Here is a 23,411-nt window from a genome sequence, read left to right as displayed (position 1 = left end):
TAAAAGCGCCGCCAGGGGCCGTGTTATCTGATGAATGCTGCAGGGCTCTGCAGTATGTCAGTGCCTGCAGGCCCTGACTGAAGGCCTCTGTGCTCCACTGTACCAGCCTCCTGTTGGTAGCCGTCACTTGTCAGGGGATGGAAAGGCGATACAGGCAGCAGTCTGAGCTCCAGCGCATGCTGCTCCTAGCGTGGAGAATAAGAAGCAGAGAGGCTCCTTTTGTTAAGAGCAGCTTTGAAAACAAACACTAGTGACCCTGTCCAAAGAGCCAGGGAGGCTCGCATCCATTCACACCAGACTCAGGAGAGGTGTCCGTTCACAGACATGTTCTTTTTACGGGTTTGAGGATGCCAAAGTTAAATAAGAATAAATATTAACCTTTATACACTGGCTTGGTTCTGTATTCCCACAAACTACTCATGTTACTCAAACTCAAGTCTGTGTTTCAGTTTTGGAGATTGGTTGTGAGCCTAGTGACAGACTTTTTTAAAACTCTTTTTTTGTTCCCGTTTCCCCTTCTCATTGCTAAAACTGGCTTGATCTCTGGCTGGCGGAAGCCTGGTCCCCCTCGGTATTCTCCAGCTGAAATTCCTTAGTAAGCATGCTGGGGGATTTGAAGTTGGAGTTGGGGCTGTGGTGCAGTCAGTCAGAGCTTGCGGAGTATCAGCAGGCTGCTCTGAACAGAAGCGCTGTGTCAGTTTAAAATGTCAGCATTCTGGGACCATTCAGGCTGGAGTCTCTGTGGCTCATCTTTTAATAGCTGCTGGGATTAGCCTCGCTTCTTGTGCACTTTCACATTGTTAGTTCGTTCAGCGTTGGCGCTCACCACCGTCTGGCTTTTTGATTCGCACTCGTCTTTCCATAATGTTTTAAAAGTGCTCTCAGGTAGCATATTAACACAACATTATTATGTGTTGCTCAGTAGAATATGATGTGATTAGCATATCTGTTTTTGTTATAATCGTGTAGCAGTATGAAGGGAACCTTGTGAACTGGCTTGCTGAATTAATTATTGATGTTTATGTAGCCTAAACCACCTGGCCAAGAACACCCTGTTCGTTTAGAGCTGTCAATGACTAAATGCTGTACCCTCCTGTTCTCGGTGTTAACATCAATCTTTTTCCATCTCGGGTAAAAAGCCATTTTGCTAAATTGCTGGCAATTTCAGATGATCCAGCGCTCTGTGTTGGGGAATTGATTTTGTCCCTGTGAGCCATTTTTAAAGTGTGACTATCAGCCATTTTCTCACTCCTCTCCTCAGCGTTTGATGTTTTCACACTCCATTTGAGGAGGCCGAGCATGTTTCCCTCAGTACCGTATCCTTAAAAACACTTCCACTTCCTTTGGGCAGCCTGTCATAATCCCAAAGAGAGTGGTCTATATGTCGTTAGCTGAGAATTGAAGCCTGTGTTATTTGGTAGCTATTTTGGAAAAGGGTTTAAACAACAGAGAATTTTAGTGGATTGTATTATAATTCTCCTGAGTTCCTGGTATACATACAGATCAGTTCCCTCCCACCAGTGTGGTGTTCATAAATCTTTTTCTCTCCAAATTTCCTGTAAAAACTGTGCATTCTTGGTGGTTTGTAGGCATCTGGCAGAGACTTGATAAGGTGTATTTGGGCCCAACATATTCAGAGAGAGAGAGAAATTGCCAAGATTTGAGTTCATTTCCAGTGGCATGAACAGCTTTGTTGGAATTGCTTTGATTCTTGCTGAAAGCTCAGTTGGCTACAGCAGATTTTTTTTTTATTGTAAATACGAATGTTCTGCATTTTTAGTCCGTAATCTGCCAGGGTCCAGATGACTTTTTATTGCGCTAAATTACTGGATGTGTACCTGACTAGTTGCCAAGTTCTCGGAGCCCACCCTTATAGCTAAAAATAAAGGTTCTTTGCCCAGCCAAGTAATGCTAAAGACTTTAGAAATGTTACCTGCATTACCGTGATGGATTGTGGGCTATAAACTCTGTGATTGAGTGACAGTGTTTCTAGGCTTCCTGCCTATGTTTTTTACTGCAGAAACTCAGATTCTGAGAGGAATCCAGCTCTGGACATGCATGTTATTTATGCCTATACACTTAAGCTTTAAGACCATTTGCCCTCGCAGTTCAGACCTTCTTGTGCTCGTCTCAACGATTGCAAAACTTTGTTTTTCTCTTGTACGGTTCATGAATCACTTGACATCTTTAGATAAGCTAGCAAAGTGAAATCGATGGAAAAATGTGCAGGAGAGCAGGTGGTGGAAAGATTGACACAGTGGACTGTGCACACAGTACTGTTGGGGATGAAGAGCGATCGGACGCTGGTCAGGCTGCCTGAGAGAGGACGTCAGGCCCGGCCTGGCCTGCCAGCACTGCCGGAATGTTCCTCCTGCCACCCAGTCACATGACCCAGTGACAGCGGATAGAAATACACAATTGCAGCCGTTCCTGCGTACCCTGTGTTTAACGCAACGTGCTTAACTCTATTTTTAATATGCCCAAGTGAACTATTGGGCTCATAAAATCCGCCTCAGCTGTGTACGTTAAGTAGTGAAGCACTGCTTTAAATACACATGTGCTCATTGGCTTGTGTTGGTGCGTATGTGCATGAGCATGTGTGTGCTATTTTTTCTGTTGAGATGTGAAAGCAGAAGGGTTGTTTTGCCAGCCTGGCTGTGTGATCTTAAGTACTTAGAATTTTTTTCTGCAGTATATGAAGTTAGTGAGTGGCTTGAACAAGAGAAAGTATTTTAAATAAGAAAGCTACCATGGAGTTGGATGTAATTTTTTCAATTTCATTCAATTTTTGGTTGTATTCTTTAATTCATTGAAAGCGCAAGCTTGCCGCTCACAAATTCCTGGCTATTTTCTTTGTTGTTTTCCTTTGAATGTGGAAACTATGTAAACACAACTAATAGGCCCTAGGTATAGTTATGTAGTGCTAGGAAAATGGACAGATCTGATGGCAGATAATGTGCAACTTATTAAACCTCAGCCTATTGTGTTGACTTCTGTCCCTTTTTTAGTGTTATGTCTTTGTTGTTTTACTACCGATGTATTTCATTCAAAATGTAAACATTTCTTTGGGACATTTCTTTTGAGTATAAAAAGGAAGTGATTCAGCTTGACTTAAGCAGCAAACACTAAATGAGCAACAAAACACAGAATTTAATCAGCTTTTGACCTCACCATTAACTTCCAAATAAATTCAAGCATTACCCTACTTTTTTCGGTGCAAACTGACTGCTGAACATGTTTAATATACTTTTGTGTACAAATGACCCCCCTGCACTAGATTGTGAGTGAGTAAAGAATTTATATTATCCTTAATTCAGCTGAAGTCTCAAGCTATAGCCTACATGCCAGAACGTCAGAGAGATGTTTTGGCAGTGCTATCATTTTTCTGGCAAGGGACCCTGGATTGACTTCTGAGGTGGCAGTTGGTTCAGTTTGTTTACAGAGTGGAAAATCCAACGATTCCAGAATTTGGGCGCAGGCCATTTGATACAGGACACTCAATTGTTTTTGCGTCAGAGGACCTACCAGATTTCTGAAGGGCATCTCTCACATTTGTACACCGAGGTGATGTTTTTCGCTCTTATGCAGCTTATGAAAACACTCACCCCAAAGTGAACTGATTGTTTCAAAAAAAAAAAATAAGTGTCTGTATATCTGGGCAGTGCTGTCAAAAGAATATTTATGCTTTCATTTCCCTTAAACAGCTGGAGGCAATGTGGTTTACTTTCCCTTCATGTCACTCTTCGTGTCAGTTTTACCCATTTCTATTACTTCCACACAAACAAAATAGCCTAAAACTTCCTCTTCCCATGACCAGATATCACTCTCCCATAATGTCCTGCTGAGTTCCAGCTGTTTTCTGAGAGGATTAATGAGGAATATTCAGTTGCCTGCATGCACAGTTATGAGTTTGTACATTATTTAATTGAAATGAATGTATTCCCTGGAATTCATAGACAGCTGAAATAACATTTTAAAAATCATTTTGCAGTCCATTTCCACTTCTGGAATTTACTATGGAGTGGTATGTTTGTGATCTGTAGGTCAAATTTTTTACCAGGTACCAAATTCCCAGACTTTACACTAATGTGTTAAAATGTTGTTTGAGGTAGCCGAAGGGAATTGCTGAAAATATTGCTGCTGTCCTGATGTAGTTACTTGGCTCTCTTTTTGCTGGGAGTGAAGGGTCTGTGGTTTATAGAGCTCATAGGGTGGGAACACTTCCTACCCAGTATCAAATTACGCACGGCCCAAACGCTAAACCACCTCAGCTAAGCACTTTTAAATGAATTGTTCTACTGTATGCTTTTGGTTTTGCGTGTACCCAAAAGGGTGAATTCCACTCTGCAGTGGCATTTCTAAAGGTTTTTTTGAAAGCATCCTGTGCCACTTTTTTCTATTTAATGCTTTAAATGGTTTTTTTTAGATAACTAAAAGGTTTCCACCAGCCAAGTTAAACACACAGTGCGTTTACATGCACAGTTAAAATCGATCTATATTAATAGCTTGATTTGGCGAAAGATGAGATTTAATTGGACTATTATCGTTGGCCCAATATACATGACTCAGAAAGAATCATCGATTTATTGACCGAGGTGTGTCTGATGAAGACCTTTTGCGTCACATAGTGGAACCGAAACAAAACAACAGGTAGCTAGTAGCAAGCGGCACCCTCATTGGATGGCGGACTTCTGTTGGTTTTGTCTGTCTATATTGTCTGTGCCTGGACTATTAAAGACACAAAATGGACAACTTTACAGCGCTGTACATTTCGTACGTTCTATACGCTTTAGTTTTGGTACAAATGAGATGAGGTGCTTCCACCGTACATGGATCTGCTCAGGGGTTCTTATAAATCCTGCTTCCTCCAATTTTGTCGCAACTTTTTTGAATAGTTTGCCATTCTGTGTTTTTCTTCCATCCATGTATTTTAGGATATTTAACTCCTTTAGTTGCGATAGCATGAAGTTGGTCTCCTAGTCGTCCTCGACTGTGCGCTCGCTGTTCGACTTCCGGGTTAATTACCTGTTGCAGCGGAACCTTTTCATTATCAAAGTATGTTAGTCCGACTCTGAAAAAATCGACAATGTTTACGTGATTTTTAAAAGTCCAGTTCTAGCCGGACTAAAACGATAAATTGACTTTTTCAAACATCATGTTAACCCACTGACAGAAATGGCTTACCGGGCTACTGCAGACTAAAGCGGACATTACCGGGTGTTTCTTTAGCTGTCAGCCTATTCCCTGTCAGTGTTACCATCATATCTAGCAGTGCTCAAACTGGATCTCAGCTGCACACTTTTCCTGTTGAACCAAAGAGAAGCCAAAAAAAAAGCCTCCAGCAGACTCCAGACTTATGTCATCACCTTTTGGTACCTGGCATTGGTCTTTTCTCTCATTTAGGGAAATGGGTTGTGCATGCAAGGGAGATTGGCTGTGAACTGAGTGCTGTGGGTGGCCAGGGGGAAAAAGTTCCAGAGTTGAAAAAGAAAGAACTCTGTATCCGATTTTGAGGTTACGCTGACTGGATGAATGAGCTGGTGAGGAAGGCAGAAGTCCCTGCCCTTGTATCTTTTCATTTGGAGTTGACTTCCATGCGTCTCAAAGACATTTCTGGAGCTCTGCTCGGGTTACGCCGACTGGCTGCCAAAAATATCATTGGCGAAGAAGACTTGCTTGATTCTCTGTGCTTTTAAATGTGTGAAGGAGCCCGGGGAGGGGGGAGGGGGTCACCTCCGTAACCTGATCTCATCCTGACTTCACGTTTGAAGTCCCCGAGAAAGACGGGGCTTTGATCATTTTCTCTTAATGACTGCCTTTCATTAGATCAAACGTTTAATGCGTCTCTCCCGACGCAGATAGAGATCTTTATGGCCCAGAGTTTTTCTTAACAAAGGTTACTGTACCGTGCGGCTCGGGCAGAGCACAGCGCTCCTGTTGTTTGGCTCCGCTTCGCTCCCTGCCATTCACCGCGCCGCAGCACACGGCCTCCTCAGCCAGTGCACTCTATTGTAGTACTACAGGCTGTCAGTCAGTGCGGGAAGAGTGTGAGACACAGTCCAGGAATCTGAGAGAGAGAGAGAGAGAGAGAGAGGGCTGTGGCAAGCTTCCGCTTCAGCCGAGGTATAGGCCCACACATGATCTGAGACTTTATTTGCCAACGGTCCTTTGAAATGCGCTTTGATTTCATGAAGGGGGGTCCTTTGAGCAAACGCTTTAAATGCTGACTATCAAAATCAATCATCTGAAGACGTTTAAATCCACAATTAAGATGTGAATATCTGATTTAAAAAAAGAGTTCTAGCAATAAGTTTGGAATTGGAAATGAGATTTAACTTCTTTATTTAATCTCATTTCATTTATTTTTCATGTGGAGACACCAGGCAAGTTTTTAATTTCCCAGACGGGTGTTATCATGAAAGAAAAATGAAAATGCTGCCTATATTTTGTTTGCAGAGTACATTTCCTCCTTATTCAAAATGAACTTGCAGAAGTGTTTAATCTTTTAGTTTTTTTGGCTCCTGGGTTTGCTGGCTGAGGCTGTAGTGAAGCGGCTGTGTCTCTGTTCACTCGCTCCATTTGCTGCTCTGGAGGTGGGGTGATCAGCCCTGCAGGCAGTAACACCAGGGAGGGGGGAGGGGACTTTGATTCCTGTTGAACTCCCCCATCCATTGTAGCAGATGACACCTTTAGGGGGGAAGTTGGATACTTAAGGGAAGCCTTATGTTCCCTTGAAATGGATTCGGGCATTATTTGTTTGTTACCAGAACTTGAAATAAATTGCGTAAGGACAAAGGCCCAGAGTAGATTAACTGTCCTAGATTAGCAGCTATATTCACAATGGCACCTCTATTTGAGCACTTGAGTCTTGAACCAGCGTAGATAAGCTATCATGTGTTGCGGGTTCTGAGCAGAGGGGAAAATGCACTGCAGCAGGCAGCCTGCAGTCTTCTCTATTACTAGCCTTCTCTTCTGCCAAAACAATGATGTCATCCCCGTTGCCATGGAGTGCGGTCAGACGAGCAGGGACATGCTAGTCAGTAAAATGGGACGCTTGTTTAGGAGGCTTCTCCCTGTTAACTCTCTTTGTAGGGCTTGTTTTTGTTCGCAGATTTTATTGATTGGTTTTTTTAAGATGGATATAGGACATTATGCGAATCAATTTTGTTTAAATGCTTTTCTTAGAAAATGCCGTTTGGCTGCTTGAGAATCCTTCTGTTTTATGTTTGAAGAACGTCTTCAAACAAAAAACAGCTGTGGTGGCTATGGCTGAAGGCAAAATTGTGAAGGAAATTGCATTTGTCTTTTTGCGAATGTAATTTTACAGATGTGTAGCCTATCTCTTTCGGAGAGTGGCAATATTTTGGTGAGGGAAAATGTAACTGTTTGGATAGTGGTCTCGCAATAATGTCAAAAACCCCTCATTTATTAAACCAGTATTTACTGTAGGAGAAGTAGCATTCGTATTTTACTGAATAAACACTTTTAAAAGCTAAATGTTGAGTTTTCGCTCAAGCTTTCCCAAGTGGAAAGTTCCCAGTAACTGTTGCTGCCAGTTGTAATTTTCCTGTGTCTCTCAAAGTGCGCACTGTGAATACACTATAAGCTACTGTACTTAATCCCCTTCCTTAAGAGACATGATGAAATTAAATTTTCTGGGTAAAATGTAGGCTATAAGTAATATTAGAAAGTTGTTTCTTGGTGAAATGTATAAGTATACCATCACCTATAAGTTTGTGACTTTTTAGGAATGTATGTATGCTACTGAAGCTCTTTTGCTACTGTTTGTTGGTGTATTTTCACAGCCTAATCTTATTACTTAGCCTAATAGTTCTCCTCATGTTTTATAGGCCCATTTCAAGAAGGAATATACGAGAAGAACAAAGTGAAGTTTAGGCTGCAGTAAAGCGATTTGCGTCAAAGGCGCTCTATAAAGAAACCTGTGCCGAGTGCAGGGTGCGCAGTTAAACATGCAAAGGGTAACTGCTGGCTTTAATGAAGGCTCCCAAATAAATGGATGGCCTTGCTGCTCTGCACACGCCGACAGGAAGTGGCTGCTCTCCACGCGCGCTCACAGGAAGTGGCCTCCTCTGTGTTCGCAGGTGAAGCTGCCCTCAGGGGCGAGCCCAGGATGCAGTCCATGTCGTCCGCGGTGACCAACCACCGGACCGGCCCCCCGCCCATCAGCCCCAGCAAGAGGAAGCACAGCGGCGACCAGCCGGACGAAGATATCGACTGCGACAACGAGCACGTGGCCAAAATGAGCCGATTGTTCGCGGCGCAGCTGTAAGTTTGCCGAGTTCGATTCTCGTATTGCTTTCTCCTCAACAGGATCATAAGTACACACACACACACACACGTACACACACACACACCTGTCTGTCCTTCCTAGGCCATACTGTTATTAAAGGAATGGCCCTTATAAATGTCCCAAAGTAGAGGAATGTGCTTTTTTTAGAGGCGGCTGTGGCGTGCTGAGCAGCAGGGGGCGCTGTGGTGGCAGGCGTGGCGGTGTGATTTACGCAGGCCTCCCGCGGGTCCCCGGCGCGCTCCGCGGGGAGGCCCAAAATGGCGAGGACCCCTGCAGGTAGCGGGAAATGAAGAGCCGTTCCCTGCGCTCCTCCCGGCGGCGTGCTCGCAGCGCGGAATGCGCTGACGGTTGGCACGGAGCTGAGGCCCAGGATTCCGCGCATTCCGGGCCTGCGATCGCAGCACATGCTGCGCCGGCGGTGCCGGGCCGTGCCCTCCCCGCGCCCGTCAGCGGGCCCCACGGATTCCGCGCATTCCTGTCCCCGCTCGGGCTCCCTGCGCTCGGTCATGAGACCACAGACATGGCTATTTATTGTTAAATAACTCACGGTGGTGTTAGGCAGAGCACCCGGTCCAGTTCATGGCCTTGGAATGCGTGTAACAAATTAGGATCCAAGTGCTGGAGTCAGACCAAACAATGATGGCACACAGAGCTGGGAGCTGCGAGCTGGCTTCTGCAGGCTGCCGCAGGACGAGAGTCCCCACTGTTCCGCACTAGCCTGGAACAGTCCCAGGCAAACCGGCCGCCATTTTCATTGCCTAAATCCCTTTCAGGAATATTGTATTCCTCCACCATAAGTATGCATAAGTTTTGAGCTTAAGTTTTGTTCTTGAAAATAAAACCAAACCATAATTGGAAGAAGTAGCGAGGCTGGACTTATAAGGATGTAGCACCTGGTGTATCTCGCTGTTAATGGGAACAGAGTAACAACAGAACTGTGGCACAGCATGCAAAACAGGGTCACTTCACCGTGTGTTCCAAATGATGCTTGGAACAAAGGGGCGGGGAGGGGCGGGGGGGTGAAGACACATTTGTTCTCTGCATCTCAACAGCTCGGTCAGCACTAACATAAATAACGTTTTCACCAGGGAGCATAATTCTCCTTCCTACCTCTTAAGGCCTTTGCATTGTGGAGTCTCCCACTGGCCCACAGTGTGAAGAAAGTGCTTAGTGTCTTCTGCCCTGCTGACATAAATTAACCTTTTTTTGCAAGGCCTTTCTTGTGCCATGTGGTTAGAATTAGCATTCATTTATGGGGAGTATAAAAATGACTGCTGACAGGCGCGTGATTTGGAGGCGAAATGTTATATTGTGTGAAATTGGGTGCCCACGCACCTATGTACAGTGTGGGATGGGGCGGAAAGCCATTCTGAAGTAGTAAGCAAATTTAGGCCCATTTGAATTGCCCCGGGGCAAACCGTTTAGCTCACAAAGGCTAATTGTATCGTGACTGGTAACTGACATCCATTTAAACCGCTGAGTTGACTTATGGGTTTTTTATCGAATTTCTCTGCCCTTGGAGCCACGCGGGATTGGCTGGGTAAACAAAGCAGGGAGACGAATCAGTTTCTGCTGGATGGCCTCATTGAGGATTCACACCCAAATACAAACAAAAGCCCTTCAACTGGAGATGTTAATCTCCCAATATTCAAAATGGCAATTAAGTGTCTCTGCCCTGGCGGATTCTCCAATCCTTCTTCTCTGAGTAATCATAGTAATGTTCGTCAAGGGGAGGTAGGCGGGAGGTTTTGCCCACAGCTGTTTCAGGCCCGGTAGCTCTCTTTGTTAATTGTTTTCTGTATGGAGCAGGTAGCTGACACCAGACACCTCAGGCTCAAACGGCGGATAGCAGAGGCTCAGGTTTCTATTATGGTTCTCTGCCGATGAGGGCCAGACCCAGACAGCCTGAGGAGGGGGAGCAGATATCAACCCTACTCCCCCCACCCACCCTCCCCACTCAACTTCACTCCGACTCCCATTTACAACAGCTGAGGACAAGGCTGTGCTCTGTCGAGCTTAAAAGCTGTGTTCTCCAGTGAGTTTAACCACACAAGGTGTGTAGGAGTGTTTGTTGGAAGCTAATGTAATGTAATGTAATGGAAGCAGGCTCCAGCTGTAGCGAAACGGTCATGAAGTGTTCCTTTTCTAGCCGGGAGGAGGGCGGGCTACAGTACTAACAGGAACAGGAAGGGTCTCTCATAGCCTGGATGTCTCTTTGTTCTGAAGAGACGGGAAGGCGTATGAGATCAGCGCGATATGTTGTGTTGTTTTTCTGAAGGCCTGTCAGTAGCGAGGCGTGTTCCCCCCCTCTCGGTTTGCTGATAAAAGCTGGTGCTGGGGCCTGCCCTGTGCTGCTGAGTGGGCTTCTTGTCAGGCCGGGGCCATTTTCTCATTTTCACAGTTGAGCTGAAAACAAAGGTCTCCTTATCCTGGAAGCCTGCATCAGCCTGTCCCCCTGCAGGCCCCCCCGCTGCCATAAGAGCACCCCCCTCCCCCGCCCATCCCCCTTCAGGCACCCCCACTGCCGTAAGAGTCCCTCTGCACCAGCCCCGCTCCCCTGCAGGCGCCCCCGTAGCCAGAAGAGTGCCAGATATTCTGCGAGCAGGGGAACTCGCTGCCGTAAAAGTCCCCCCGTCTCTCTCGGAGCTGGGAACTCGCTGCCGTAAGAGTCCCCCCGTCTCTCTCGGAGCTGGGAAGTCTCTGCTGTAAGAGTCTTCTGGGCTTTCAGCTGGGAACCGACAGAGCTGTGCTTTCTCATGGCTCACACCCTGGGCCAAATGCAGAAGGGTCTCACAGTGCTGCCAAGGTGGCCTGGGCTGAGGAAATTCACCGTGTTCTTATCTGTCCGCAGCGATACAGTTAAACCTCTCGTAGTCTTTCATGTGGGTTTTGAGTGTGTGTGTGTGTGTGTTTGTCTTTCTGGTCTCCTTGGCTTTTACTCCCTCTTCCAGCTGTAAATGCTCACTTAATCCTCTGTTTCTGTTGGTTTTTTTACTTCAGAGTTCCCTACATGTTTTGTTTCCATTATTGGATGTTTTGGGTTCTTATAATTAATTTCTGTTTTTTTAAAGTTGGATTTTTTGTTTTCGTTGCATTAATTGATTTGTAAAGAATTTCATAGATAAGACAACACATGCTCTATCAATACTTGAAGTGATACACAAGGTTCCATGCCCGTACACTGTTGCATTGCGTTGTCGTGTATATTAGAATTTCATGTCCATATCTAACAGACCAGTACAAAGTGACTCATAACTGCTTAGGTACTTCACTTTAATCCCAAACTTTGCGGAAACTAGTTTATTTATTTTAGGGAATTGTCAGAGAAGCTAGCCATGTAAACACTATTGTCATGCCCACTGCACATGTGCTTTGTTAGTGTTCTCCCTGTCTGTGTAGGAAATTGAACTTTAATTGTATCCTTATTTAAGTTCCCTCAAATGAATGCCTGGATTTCATGCAAAGGCATTGGGTGTACTAGGAATCACTGACTCACAAAGGAACAGCAGTACATTTAGGGTTTCCTGATGAAGCTCTCGTCTCAGTGACTGCTCTGTATGGCTCGCCGGTCTTCGGCATGGTAAATTTTGTGTACACGCACACCGATGGTGGCAAGATGTTACCCTTGCATGTAGTCACATCACAATAAAACTAATGTCCCATGGAACTCTCTTGTCAAAGAATTTTACACATCCCCGAACTACTGGCAGAAAAGTGCCTGAGATCCCGGACGAGCCACCTGGACCAGTCAGTGTGCGGTTTGGAGGGGACTTGCAGCATGAGGCTGTGTTTGTGTCATGCGGTCTCCTCTTCCACTGCTTGATTTCTCCCAGATGTTTCCTGAATCTTACAGGGTGAGGCTCCACTGACTTCAAGGCAAAAAAAAAAAACAAATACAAAAAGAACTAGAATAGAATAATAAAAAGTTAAAACTGACTCAAGATTTGAGGTTTGAAACTGCAGTCAACTTCAGTGGTGCGAAAAGGAGACACAATCTTTCAGTAACAGAATCTGGTCAAACAAAGTCTGCTGATATGTGCAGCTCTTGGCTCTCGTACGGTCTGGCTTCCCCCTCTTATCTAGTGTATCTTTTCAGAATAATAAAGCTCAGGATAACCATGAAAGCAGGACGGACCCTTTGACCATTTAACCTTTCCGGAGCGCTTGGCCCGTCTTTACGAGCGTCTCTAACAGCGCAGCATGTGGACTTTCACTTGAGGTTGAAGTCAACACACAAAGTATAACGTAAGGGCAGCTCTATATTAAAGTTTGAAAAAAAACAGGCGTTCTCCACTCGTACCGAGGCGTATCGTGTTTGTCATTCACTGAGTGCGGGTTCTTTCTAATTCTAAAATCAATGGATCGCCCTAAATAACTGTTCGAGATTCCGCAAATTGCACACTGCGCATAACCAGAGACCTTGTTTAAAAAAATAATAATAAAAGAAACCCCTATGGTGTGAGCAGAGCTCCGGAACGTACTGCGGCAGCTCTGGCAGCGCTTTCCTTCCCGCGTCTCCGCCCCTTCCTTTGAGCCGGTAGTGCCAGCGACTGGCACTGTGACTGTGTCCTATCTATCCACTGACGCCATAGCTACAACCTGCAGCACTCAACACAGCTGAATTGCACAAAGGGGAAATAAAGGTACCGTGCTTTTATTGTGAAGGGGCATACAACCTGCCCAGAACTTCTTTCTTTTTTTTCCCACCAGAGAGCTTGCCAAGATGCAGAGGCCCCCGGCTTTCTTGTGGGAGGATGCTGGGTTGTCTTCATGCGATTTGGCTATGATTAAAGTTAGGTTAGTACCACTTCTCTCCCCCCCTCGCTTATCCCTTTATTCCATCCAAACAGATGTACGCCTGGTATACTGGTCTGCTGATTGACGCTGGTCAGGCAGCGTTAGTGGGTAAAGGAGTCAGAGATAAGACTCCTTCCGTCTCCTCTGCACTGCCTGCTTTTACAGCCTGCCCAGAGCTGCACACAACAGGCCCTGGGGGAAAGGGAAATATCGCTGTGGTCCTGCCCACAGTTAACGTGTTCAAACTGGCCTCTGGAGCTCATTAATTCAGAGTTACTTTACATCAGAGAGAAGTGAGGAGTGTCTGTGTGGGGGATGTTTTTGTGTGGGTGTGTTTATTTTTTTTTAAAGTATTTTGTTTATGAGAGAGGCCATTCTTTTTCTGGTCACACATTGACGTTACGTGAGGAACTTTGAGTGAAGAGATTGGCTGTGCTGTAAGGATCTTTATTCGCTCTCCGAGTGTTTCTGATGGTTTCCTGAGGATGTTTATAATGAGTGGGTTCGAAAGCCTTTATTTAATGAATACAGTAGTTACTGGAATTGGACTCGCAGCAGAGTGAAACCCTGCATAGGGCAATTGATCAAAGAGGAATTGGTTGACCTGCGGAATGGACTAGAATACGTTGCCTTGAAGAAGTTATTGTCTTTGGCTTTTTCAGAATGCAGTATTATCTTCCTGGGGTTGTTGGCTAGCCTTGCTTGCAACTGTGGTTGTGGCTGTGGAGGATTAAAAAAAAAAAAAAAAAAAAACCTGTTGGCCAAGTTACCAGCAGATGAACTACACCCGTCTCCACAGGAAGTCCAAAGTTGAATGTCCTGAGCGAATGGGCAGATACTGGGCCAGCGTTTGGAATAACAGAGGAGTTACGGCGAAGGAAGGAAGGAAACGGCCCCTGCAGGTCTCTGTTCGCCCAGGCCTCGCGTAAAAGCAGGTCCTTTCTCTGCGCCTGCCCATTTGTTACTCGCTGAAAGACGTTTCCGGTGAGCGTAACAGTGCACCGCACATGCTTTCCTTGCCAGCCCTGTTGCCTAGTAACTGACTATTTCAAGGACTCAAGCCGGTAGGGCTCCGTTCTCCAAAACCTCTCCCCCCCCCTTTCCCTTTCACACTCCAGCCTTCTCCGTAACCTCGCTCATCTGAATGTGGATAATGCAGGGCCATTATCGTGGAGCGCCGTTTCAACAACATTTGATTATTGAAGCCGAAGGGAGGATTTGGCTTATAGGTTTAGGAGAGCGGCTCGTGTGTGGATTTGGTTCTGCACACGGGAGATAAAATTGTGAGCGTCTGTCCATCCGTGGGTGCGAGTGTGTATGTGTACCAGTTTGTTTGTGTGTGTGTGTGTGTGTGTGTGGTGTGTATGTATGTGTGTGTCCAGCTTCGGTTCGAGTGAGCAGTGAGGTGTGCCTGGTGCGGTCCACATGCGGTCACAGCCGAGCGGAGGGGATTGGGCCCGGTCCGTAGCGGCGCACATAGAGCCCATTGTAAACTAATCAGCATCGGTGTTTGTTTTCCCTCTCTTCCCCCCCGCATTCTCTGCGCTCGACAGGCCTACCCAAAGGTATTATGTTTTTGGCCCTCTGGAGCAGGGCTGAAAGCTTTCAGCAGCCAGGAGGAGCCCCTTGCTGGGCCTCTGAGCGTTTAGCAGCAGGGGGAGGCCGCTCGTTCAGGAAGGGAGGAACGGCAGCACTCCCCCTCTGACGCAGAGTCACCTCTCACACGGCTCTGAAAATTCAGCTCCAGTTCAGATAGTCCTGCTTTTCTCTGAAGTGACCACTTGGGTGGCAGACGGTGGAATCTTCTCCAACTCTGAGCAGTGCATGCTAAATATATGGTGCATATAATTAAAAAGTTATGTAAACGGGAAATGAGCTCCAGTTTAGAACAAACCGAAAATGAACAGGCAAGAGATTATCAGGTAAATTCTGACCCCCTTAGAGTCTGAGCTGTCCAATTGGCTGTAGAAAGCACCAAAATGATCCCCGTGGCTGGTGAATGATGACTATGCCATGGTGTTGAGCCTGTAGTTTAGTGTACACAGCAGAGGGAGATTTACTGAGGTGAATATGCTGAGCGTGTGCACCAGTGTTGCACAGTGCTCTTATCGGGCCCAGTCAGCAGGGCGGGCTGCGCTTGCCTTTAACAGCCGGCCCCTGTTGCGGGCGCCGAATAATGTGCCCCTTGTTCCCCCCCCCCTCCCCCCCTCGCAGCGGCAAGCCTGCCAACGGGGACTACCGCAAAGACCCCCGGGATCGCAGCCGCAGCCCCATCGAGCGCGCCGCCGCCCCCGCCATCGGTATCCACGGTAACCACCTCTACACCCACGTGCCCAGCCTGGCCATGGACCAGCCCCTCGCTCTGACCAAAAACAGCATGGACGCCGCCCGCACCGCCTCCATCTCCCCGGCCCTCGGCCCCATGGAGCGGCAGCAGGTAAGACCACAGCAGCACTGCCGCCTTAGAGCCTCCACTGTTATATAACCTGCTGCTTCTGCTCTGAGTGCGTTTGCTCTGGCCTCCAGTAAGAGAGTGAGTGGTCCTTACTGCCGGCTGCTTGGAGCCATTTTGAAGGAGACCAGGAGACCCTCAAATTGTGATGGAATGTGACTGTAGTGACTTAATAAGCTTGATAATCTAAATCTAAATATTTGGACTTCAAAAGAACATTTGTAAAGGTGGTTGAGGATTATTTGCATTGTTAGACTTGGTCAGGCGGTTCAGCCTCTTCACATTGTGCGGTGACTGACGGCCTGTTTGTCTGTGCTCAGAATCGTCCCTCTGTGATCACCTGTGCCTCTGCCAACAACCGCAACTGTAACCTGTCTCACTGCCCTGTGTCCCACAACGGCTGTACCTCCAGCCTGCCTGCCAACTACAGGAGACCCTCCAACAGTAAGTCCCTTCACCGTGTACCCCACACTGCCAAACACTACCCCACACCTCCAGCCTGCACGCCGACTAGAGGAACATGTACCCCACACTACCAGAACATAGTCCTCTTACAATACAGCTCTGTCCTCATTCAACAGTGGTCACCTTTAATTTATTTTAAGCTGGCTTGCACCTTCATTCACTTCATTCACATTGTGTAGGTACAATGTATGAGTCTTGCAGGGCAATGTAACTCAAGTTACAAGTTATAAAGTGTAACACGCAGCAATACAAAGTGTGTGCGTGCATGTGACCAGCAGAACGAAGCACGTCAGAGGCACACAGTCAGAGGCACACAGGAGAGACGCTGGCGCTCTGTGGCCCAGCGTGCAGGAACGATGGCGCTCAGGGCCTGGCCTCCTGACCCAGGCCATGTGATGAGGGCATGGCAGGGTCCCGCTCGCCCCTGTGGCCAGGCACAGGTCAGCGGCAGGTCGCGGGAAAGGCGGTTTGATTTCTCCTGGGGGACCCTGGCACAAAGCCGCTGTTCTCTCGCAACCAGCACAGGGGACCGCGCGCGCTAATATATCCCACATTGTGTTACGTAAGCAGGAAAAAATAAACAAACCAATTCCCTTGTTTTTGCGCTGTGTTCAGTGACCATTTCAGTGTGTTAATTATTTATATTTTTATCAACCCAGTGGAAAAGATGACAGGGTTGATCTAAACTTTACCATCTACTATGGAATTATACATGGCAAAGTTATGAGTTATCTACTTTCTGCACTATGCCTTGTACAGCTGGACGGGTCAAACATAAAATGGACTGGAATGTTTAGCTGATATTTTGCTATACCACAATATGAGAAAGTTACACACACACTGACGTTGTGAGGTCCCCTGTGTGCGTATTGTAAAGAGCTGGTAATTATGCATTTTTGGAATCAGCTCCTATAACTGGTAGTGCAGTGCGGTTGGCTTCCTCAGTGAAACTGCCAGCCTCTATACAAGATAAATACGAAATAAAATGAGTTGGCTTGTTTACGATTTCAGGCAATAATTGAACGCTTTAACAGGAGAAACCCTAATGAATGATAACTGCCTTCCCATAAATACTTTATTCATTGCTGTGGCTGCAACAGGGTAAATGGTTTTGATTCATTGTTTTAACCTTTGCAAACAGTAAATGGTTTTGATTTTTTTTTTTTTTTTTTAACTATTGATTTCACTCAGTGGCCATGAGCATTCATGAGCAAGGATCGTTAGCATTCTACCATGGTGAATAGTAAAGAATTTAGTCATAAATGTAATATATTTCATTGCCATTCTTACTATAGTGAATAGTAACAAACCGAGGATGATAAATTTCATTAGCATTCTACTACAGTGAATAGTAAAGAACTGAGTAATGAATGCCATATAAATTTCATTGGCATCCTACCAGTGAATAATAAAGAACTGAGTAACAAATTCCATGCATTTCATTTGCATTCCACCATAGTGAATAGTAATGAATTTAGTGACAGAATGAGTCGGAATGAAAATGTCTTCCCGCTAACGTCCCCCCCCCCTTCCTTACAGCCAACACGGCGTGCGACCCCGTGATCGAGGAGCACTTCCGCCGGAGCCTGGGCAAGAACTACAAGGAGCCGGAGCCGGTGACAAACTCGGTGTCCATCACGGGCTCCGTGGACGACCACTTCGCCAAGGCGCTGGGCGAGACCTGGCTGCAGATCAAGGCCAAGGGCAGCGGCTCGGCCAGCCCCGAGCAGTCCCCCACCAGCCACATGGTCAATCACAATCACTCCCCCTCCCTGGTCTCCTGAAGAGGCCCCTCCACAGCCGCCCTGCATGATTCAGCTCCGCTCGGAACAGTGCTAGCAGTTAGCTGTGTACATAAAGATAGCGGGAGGGAGTGAGCGTTTTGTTTTTCCTTTTTTGTTTTTTCCTTTTCTTATTTTTATTTTCTTGTTTTTTTAAAAAAAAGTATCTTTGCGTACTTGCTTGGCATTTGCGTTATCAGATGCCCAAAATGAAAAAAAAAAACTAGCAGGAACTATTTTATTAGGATTTGTATCACATAGCATCCTAACCACCTGCCTCAATTACCAAAGAAACCTCTGATGCAAATGTGTTGCCCCCTTATAAAAGAATAAGCCATTCTTTCAGCTTTCCCCCAGCCATATTCTCTCTGCTGTTCTTGCCTGTAGACTGTGCTTCACTTTCTCCCCCCATTTCTCCTGTTTTGTATGCTTTTACTTGAAAAGGAAGGCCTGGTCTGAATTGCACTACTCGATGATGGGTTGAGGTTGCTTGTCAGCTTCACGTTGGACGTACTACGCTTTTTGGTTTGATTTTTGTTTTTCTTTCTCGTATTTTGACGGCAAAACTGCTGACGACAATGGTTAGGTGATGTTTATCTCGATCCAAGAAGGCAAAGAATGATTTGGGGCAAGGGAAAGTGTTTCTTACTGGTTCAAGGTCTCTGACTGTCATTCAGGCAGTCGGTTCTTTTCAATGGTAGGTGCTCACAACTGGACTGTCATTTTTCACGGGCATTTAATTGTTTTGTAGTTTCCCAAGCACTGTGGTTTGCTAGAGTAGAAAAGGTTTGAAGGGTAAAAATAGTGCTTACAGATGCATGTTTTAAATAGCTGGTATCTATTAATGTGTAGACATTTCAATCTTAATACTATTAGCCTTTCTTCAAGATTTAGTTTATTTTTGTCAGTAACAGTCCTAGATATACTTACTGCTGGTACAGTTGTACTCATTATTTTTTTTTATTCGATATTCATTATGGTAGCAGCCAGCAACAGAGGACAGCCTCCGGACAGGCCTTCTATATATAAACAGTTTGATTTATATGATGTTAATCCGTGGTACAGGATGCTATAGCTTCTTTTTTTTGCATGACTGAATAAGGTAACCATTTGCAGCTGTAGACTGGTCGACTATCTCCCTAATGTCAAGACTTATTTTTTATTTTGATATATTTTCATCTACTACTTCTAACAACTTTGCATTGTAGCAGATGGCTGCAGCTTGTGAACCTGACTATTGTTTTGTTTTGTTTTTTAAACTCATGAACCTGTACCAAGGAAACAAACATTCCTCCTATAGGGAACTTTGTACAGGTATTGCATTTTTTTTCTTCAATATCAGTAGCTACTAACAAGTAAGATTTAAGCGGCGGGAAAAGTGGGAGGGGCCTGAAGGAGGCGCCGCTCATCTTAAGCTCGTCTTTATTAGAGCTCATACGCCCATACATTCCATCATCCCTGATCAATTGTTGGACTCATTAGAACCCAGTACCGTGACATAGATTCTCAAAAGCAGAAGCTAGCTGCCAGACAGCTGCCATTTGAAATGAGTATCCGAATGAGAGATTTCAAAACAATGAGTCTTTAAAAAAAAAAAAAACAAGAATACAATGCAGATATGTTTTCACTTATCTGTAAGCACAATTGACCACATGAAAAGAAGTAGTTGTTGTAACAGGCCATTGTAATTTCCTCCACCGATTCACATGAACGCAGAGGGGAAAGGGCGTAATGTCCCGAGGTCATTATACACACATTTCACTACCAATTTACTCGGTAGGAAACACACTTTCTGCTTCGGCATACAATACCCTACACACTGTAGGAAAATCACTTAATAAAAATACTTTTTTATATAGGTAACTATAAGACCATCATTACGCTGTGCGTAACGAATGTACAGAGAAAAAAAATCGTAGGTATTTTTTGAGGAACAATTAATTTGTTAATGATATGTAGCTATTTAATTTTCCCTGTCCTTTATTGTAATCATGCATTTTTTTTTTTGAGAAAAAGTTGATCTTTTTTGTTTGTTGTAGATTTGTCTGTTTTAAGGTTTAAAAAAAGTGCAGGAACACAGTTATTCTATGAAAACACTACGTTAGCATAATAGCCACTTGTTTATTATTGCTGAAGGCTACTGAGCAGGTACAGTGCAGCATTGAACACTGAGCGTGCTGTTCTGTTGAGTTTGCCTCTTGTGAGACAATTGAACAAAGGTGCTCATCTTTGAGCATTACTCGTCTGAGATGGGTAACTCCACACTGATTTGGCTTATTTGAGATTTAAATGCTAAAATGTTGTTTAAACAGTAGATCTGAGAAAGAAGGGCTGTGTATCCAGGGATGAAAAAACAAACTGATATTGAGAGACAAACTGTTTAGATTGTTCCTTCACGTTGGAAGCTGCATTGACAGTGTACTTCTGAATACCCTAAACCGTTTGTAAATCTGTATTATACCCTCCTTTGTGGCCTTGTTTCTCCTGAAAATAAAAAGGTTTTGGCAGGCCACCTTTTTTGTACTTAAAAGTAGCCTCAATGAACAATAAAGTGCTCTTAAACCACAGTCTTGCCTTGGATTCCTTATACCCTCCCCCCAGAGATGACCCCTTTGCAGGGAACACAAGAGTCCTGATGTTTACAGTGGGGATTGTAAACATCAGGACTCTTCTCCACACACATTTTAATGGAACTGGGTGTGGGCACTGTCAACAATATGAAACTAAAGCTTCTTAAGAGTGACTAAGTGCTGTCCATACAGTTTGCATGCGTAATGGAAGTTTTTTCTCTTACGATGATGCTTCAGGGATCATTTAAAGTGGATGGGAAAATAGAATTTCAATTGAATTCACGTAATAGTTTTACAGAACACATGGGCCATTGTGAACACTAGAATACCTGCACTGTTTCATGCAAACTTGCAGTGGTATTGCATCATTCTCCTCCAGGCATCCAGAACTGTCTCCAGCCAGTGATGTTTCTGCTGTTTTCCCACATGGTCCGGTTTGCTGATGTAGTGTAACGTGAATTAACATCGTGGTTCTGTTCCAGAGCCCCAGATGTTGTCCTGAAGCTCTTAAATGTTCTCTGCTTTTCAAGATCTTAAGGTCTTAAAAGTACTCCATTAAAAAAAACTATCAAACATTTTTACGCCACAAAACAAAGGGAGTATACGTTCTGTTTTTTAATTCAGGACACTAAACATGATACACACCAAATACACTGAGTTAACAACTGACTGGACGAACAAAATCAAACATAAAAAAGTTATTCAAGAGACAAATAAGTGTGAAAATGTGGATGGGAGCTAAGCATATATGAAGTATGAACACCGATGATAACCTGCATATGTCATTTAACATTGTCCATTTTCTTTAAAAAGGTATGTAAACATTCATTAATATGCAAATACATCAGCATGAACACATTAGCGCATAAAGGGCAGGTCTGTTTGGGAGAGCCAGAAAGCTGGCAGCCAGATTGAGCGACTGATGCTGCTCTGTTGGGTGCTCTTGGCTTGGCATTGAGCACTGCCACAAGCCACGCAGAAACACACAGTCCGAGCTCTGTGGCGTCCATGTTCTCAGATGCTTTCATCATCGCTCATGTCCCAGATCTGAAAAAAAAAGTATATGACCTTCAGAAATTGTAAAACACAGACACTTTGTCATTTGCTTACATCAGCCAATCTCTTTCCTGATGGCAGTCTGCTACGTGCACCTTCATCCATCAAGCTTAACATGAATAAAATCAAAATGGCTGCCAGAAAACAGGAAGTGACACCATATTTCATAATTAGAACTTGCCAAGACAATTGGAGCACCTCACTAGCTCAAAATCTGAATACCCTACCTCATGCATCATTATAATGAGGGAGTTCCTAGGCAGTATATTTTCCAGGGTTAGCCGGATAGATATAGTTTTAAAAGACTGGTAGAGTATCATCTCTAAAATTAGACTATAAATCAACATTCTCTTTAGTTCCGCAGCACTGGAACCAGCCGTTCCCTCTTGTTGCCCGTAAAGTGTTTCTATGTTAACATTTAGCCCTGGTTAATACAACCTACCTCATATCTAAGCTGCACATTCTATGATTCACATTTTGCCTTCGTAAAAGTAATTTCAAAACAAAACACATTTTCCCCTAAAAAGGCTGCAAAGTCTTCCCAGAATGGTCCTAAATGTTAATATCACAATTTCATTGTTTGCGTATTTTAGCCGAAATCCCCTTTTTCCCTCTCACAAGGTCTTCTTCATCTCTCTATCAAAAACATATGTTGTTTATTAGGCCATGTTACAGCAGACGAGCCCAGACAAGCAAGGCACACAGCTCTTCTCTGGTCCTCAGAGACGCCTAACTTGGCCTGATTTAATCAGTTGGTGGTTTCTGGGATGGAATCTCTGGTATATTTTGTAGAAGACTTCCTGACAAAGCCCTTTTGAGTAAAGCCGGGATCGTCATCACAGACCTCAGATGGTTACAGAAACAAAAAAATAATTAATAAAATAAATACAAGCAGGTGTGTGCATCCACACAAAAAGCACACACAATGCACATACACATACTAGAAATAGCTTCTAAGCAAAAACAATGTATAGAAATTACAAACACTAGTTAACTACCAGTATTCATTCATTTACCCTTTTCAACCTATGTGTGGGGGGAAAAAATCCACCTTTTGGTAGACATATATTGTTCCGTTCTACCATGTTATATACATGTATTTGTAAGTCCTCTAAAATATAGCATGTAAACTGGCAGCGGTACCCTCATTGATTTGGCATAAGCAGTTTGTGCCCACAGAAATGTGAACGAATGCACATGTTAGAAGCAACTGTGCTTGTGATTAACTGGAACAGACAGGTGTGAGGGCAGTGCCCACGTGAGCTTCATTTCCACATCCCGTCAACCGGGCACTGCCATATCTAATCACATGCTAATCTAAACCCGCAGTCCTACAAAGCAAGTACACAAACACACAAACACACTACAAAGCCCTGGCTGGTAAACAGCTCTCTCCGACACTCTTTGATGTTTGTGCCCAGGTTGGTAAAGAACACCCCCCCCAGCCAAAAAACGAAACAAAAAAACTCATCCCCTCATCCCCAACCCGCGTGAAAAGAGAGTGACAGGTTTGTTTCCACTTCAAAGGGAGGCTCCTCTCTGAGGGTGTCTCTCCTTTCCTGTGTCCACTGCTGTCCCGGAGCCCCTCCCCAGGAAGTGACACAGAAGTGTGACATCACACATACACTCCAAAACCCCCCCACCTCCTCTCCATAAACAACGCCACTGTTTTGACGCGTACAAATTCCACACATTCCCACTTCCTTCAGACGCATTTCACATACCTCAGATGAGGACACAGAGGGGCAGACACACACACACACACACACACACACAAGCATACACGATAAGGCACACACACATGTATGCAAGCACATACATGCACACACACACATACACGCAATCAGGCATATACAAAAACACATGCACACACACACACAACCTTTTGGTGTCATTTGCTGTAATCTGAGAACTCGGGAAAGAGCAGCTACACTAAAATTGCGACGATGTGCCCTGGCTAATTACAGTTTGGCCTGTGG

At 44.9% G+C, this 23,411-nt stretch overlaps 2 protein-coding genes across 9 annotated transcripts in view; one reads left to right on the top strand and one right to left on the bottom strand.

The window, feature by feature from the left end:
* The window catches only part of vgll4b (vestigial-like family member 4b), a 40,741-nt gene extending 20,368 nt beyond the window's left edge, over positions 1-20,373 (top strand). For 3 of the 5 annotated variants that reach the window (XM_064305371.1, XM_064305370.1, XM_064305369.1), the window contains 5 exons: positions 8,103-8,286; positions 13,022-13,108; positions 15,323-15,545; positions 15,881-16,004; positions 17,565-20,373. In XM_064305371.1, coding sequence (XP_064161441.1) covers positions 8,103-8,286; positions 13,022-13,108; positions 15,323-15,545; positions 15,881-16,004; positions 17,565-17,809 — 863 coding nt within the window. In that variant the 3' untranslated portion in view covers positions 17,810-20,373. The remainder of the gene's footprint in view (positions 1-8,102; positions 8,287-13,021; positions 13,109-15,322; positions 15,546-15,880; positions 16,005-17,564) is intronic. The other 2 variants (XM_064305373.1, XM_064305372.1) reach the window with 1 other exon arrangement.
* A 598-nt stretch (positions 20,374-20,971) lies between these two features.
* Positions 20,972-23,411, bottom strand: part of atg7 (ATG7 autophagy related 7 homolog (S. cerevisiae)) — a 45,102-nt gene continuing 42,662 nt past the window's right edge. For all 4 annotated transcript variants that reach the window (XM_064305362.1, XM_064305365.1, XM_064305363.1 and 1 more), the window contains one exon: positions 20,972-21,423. Coding sequence is in view for 1 of the 4 variants with exons in the window: in XM_064305365.1 (XP_064161435.1) it covers positions 21,391-21,423 (33 nt within the window). In the remaining 3 variants the exon portion in view is untranslated. The remainder of the gene's footprint in view (positions 21,424-23,411) is intronic.

Source organism: Anguilla rostrata, chromosome 13 (genome assembly GCF_018555375.3).
Source record: "Anguilla rostrata isolate EN2019 chromosome 13, ASM1855537v3, whole genome shotgun sequence".
In the NCBI taxonomy this organism is placed as follows: domain Eukaryota; kingdom Metazoa; phylum Chordata; class Actinopteri; order Anguilliformes; family Anguillidae; genus Anguilla; species Anguilla rostrata.
Note: the sequence above shows the minus strand (reverse complement) of the source record. Positions and strands in the feature narration are given on the sequence as shown.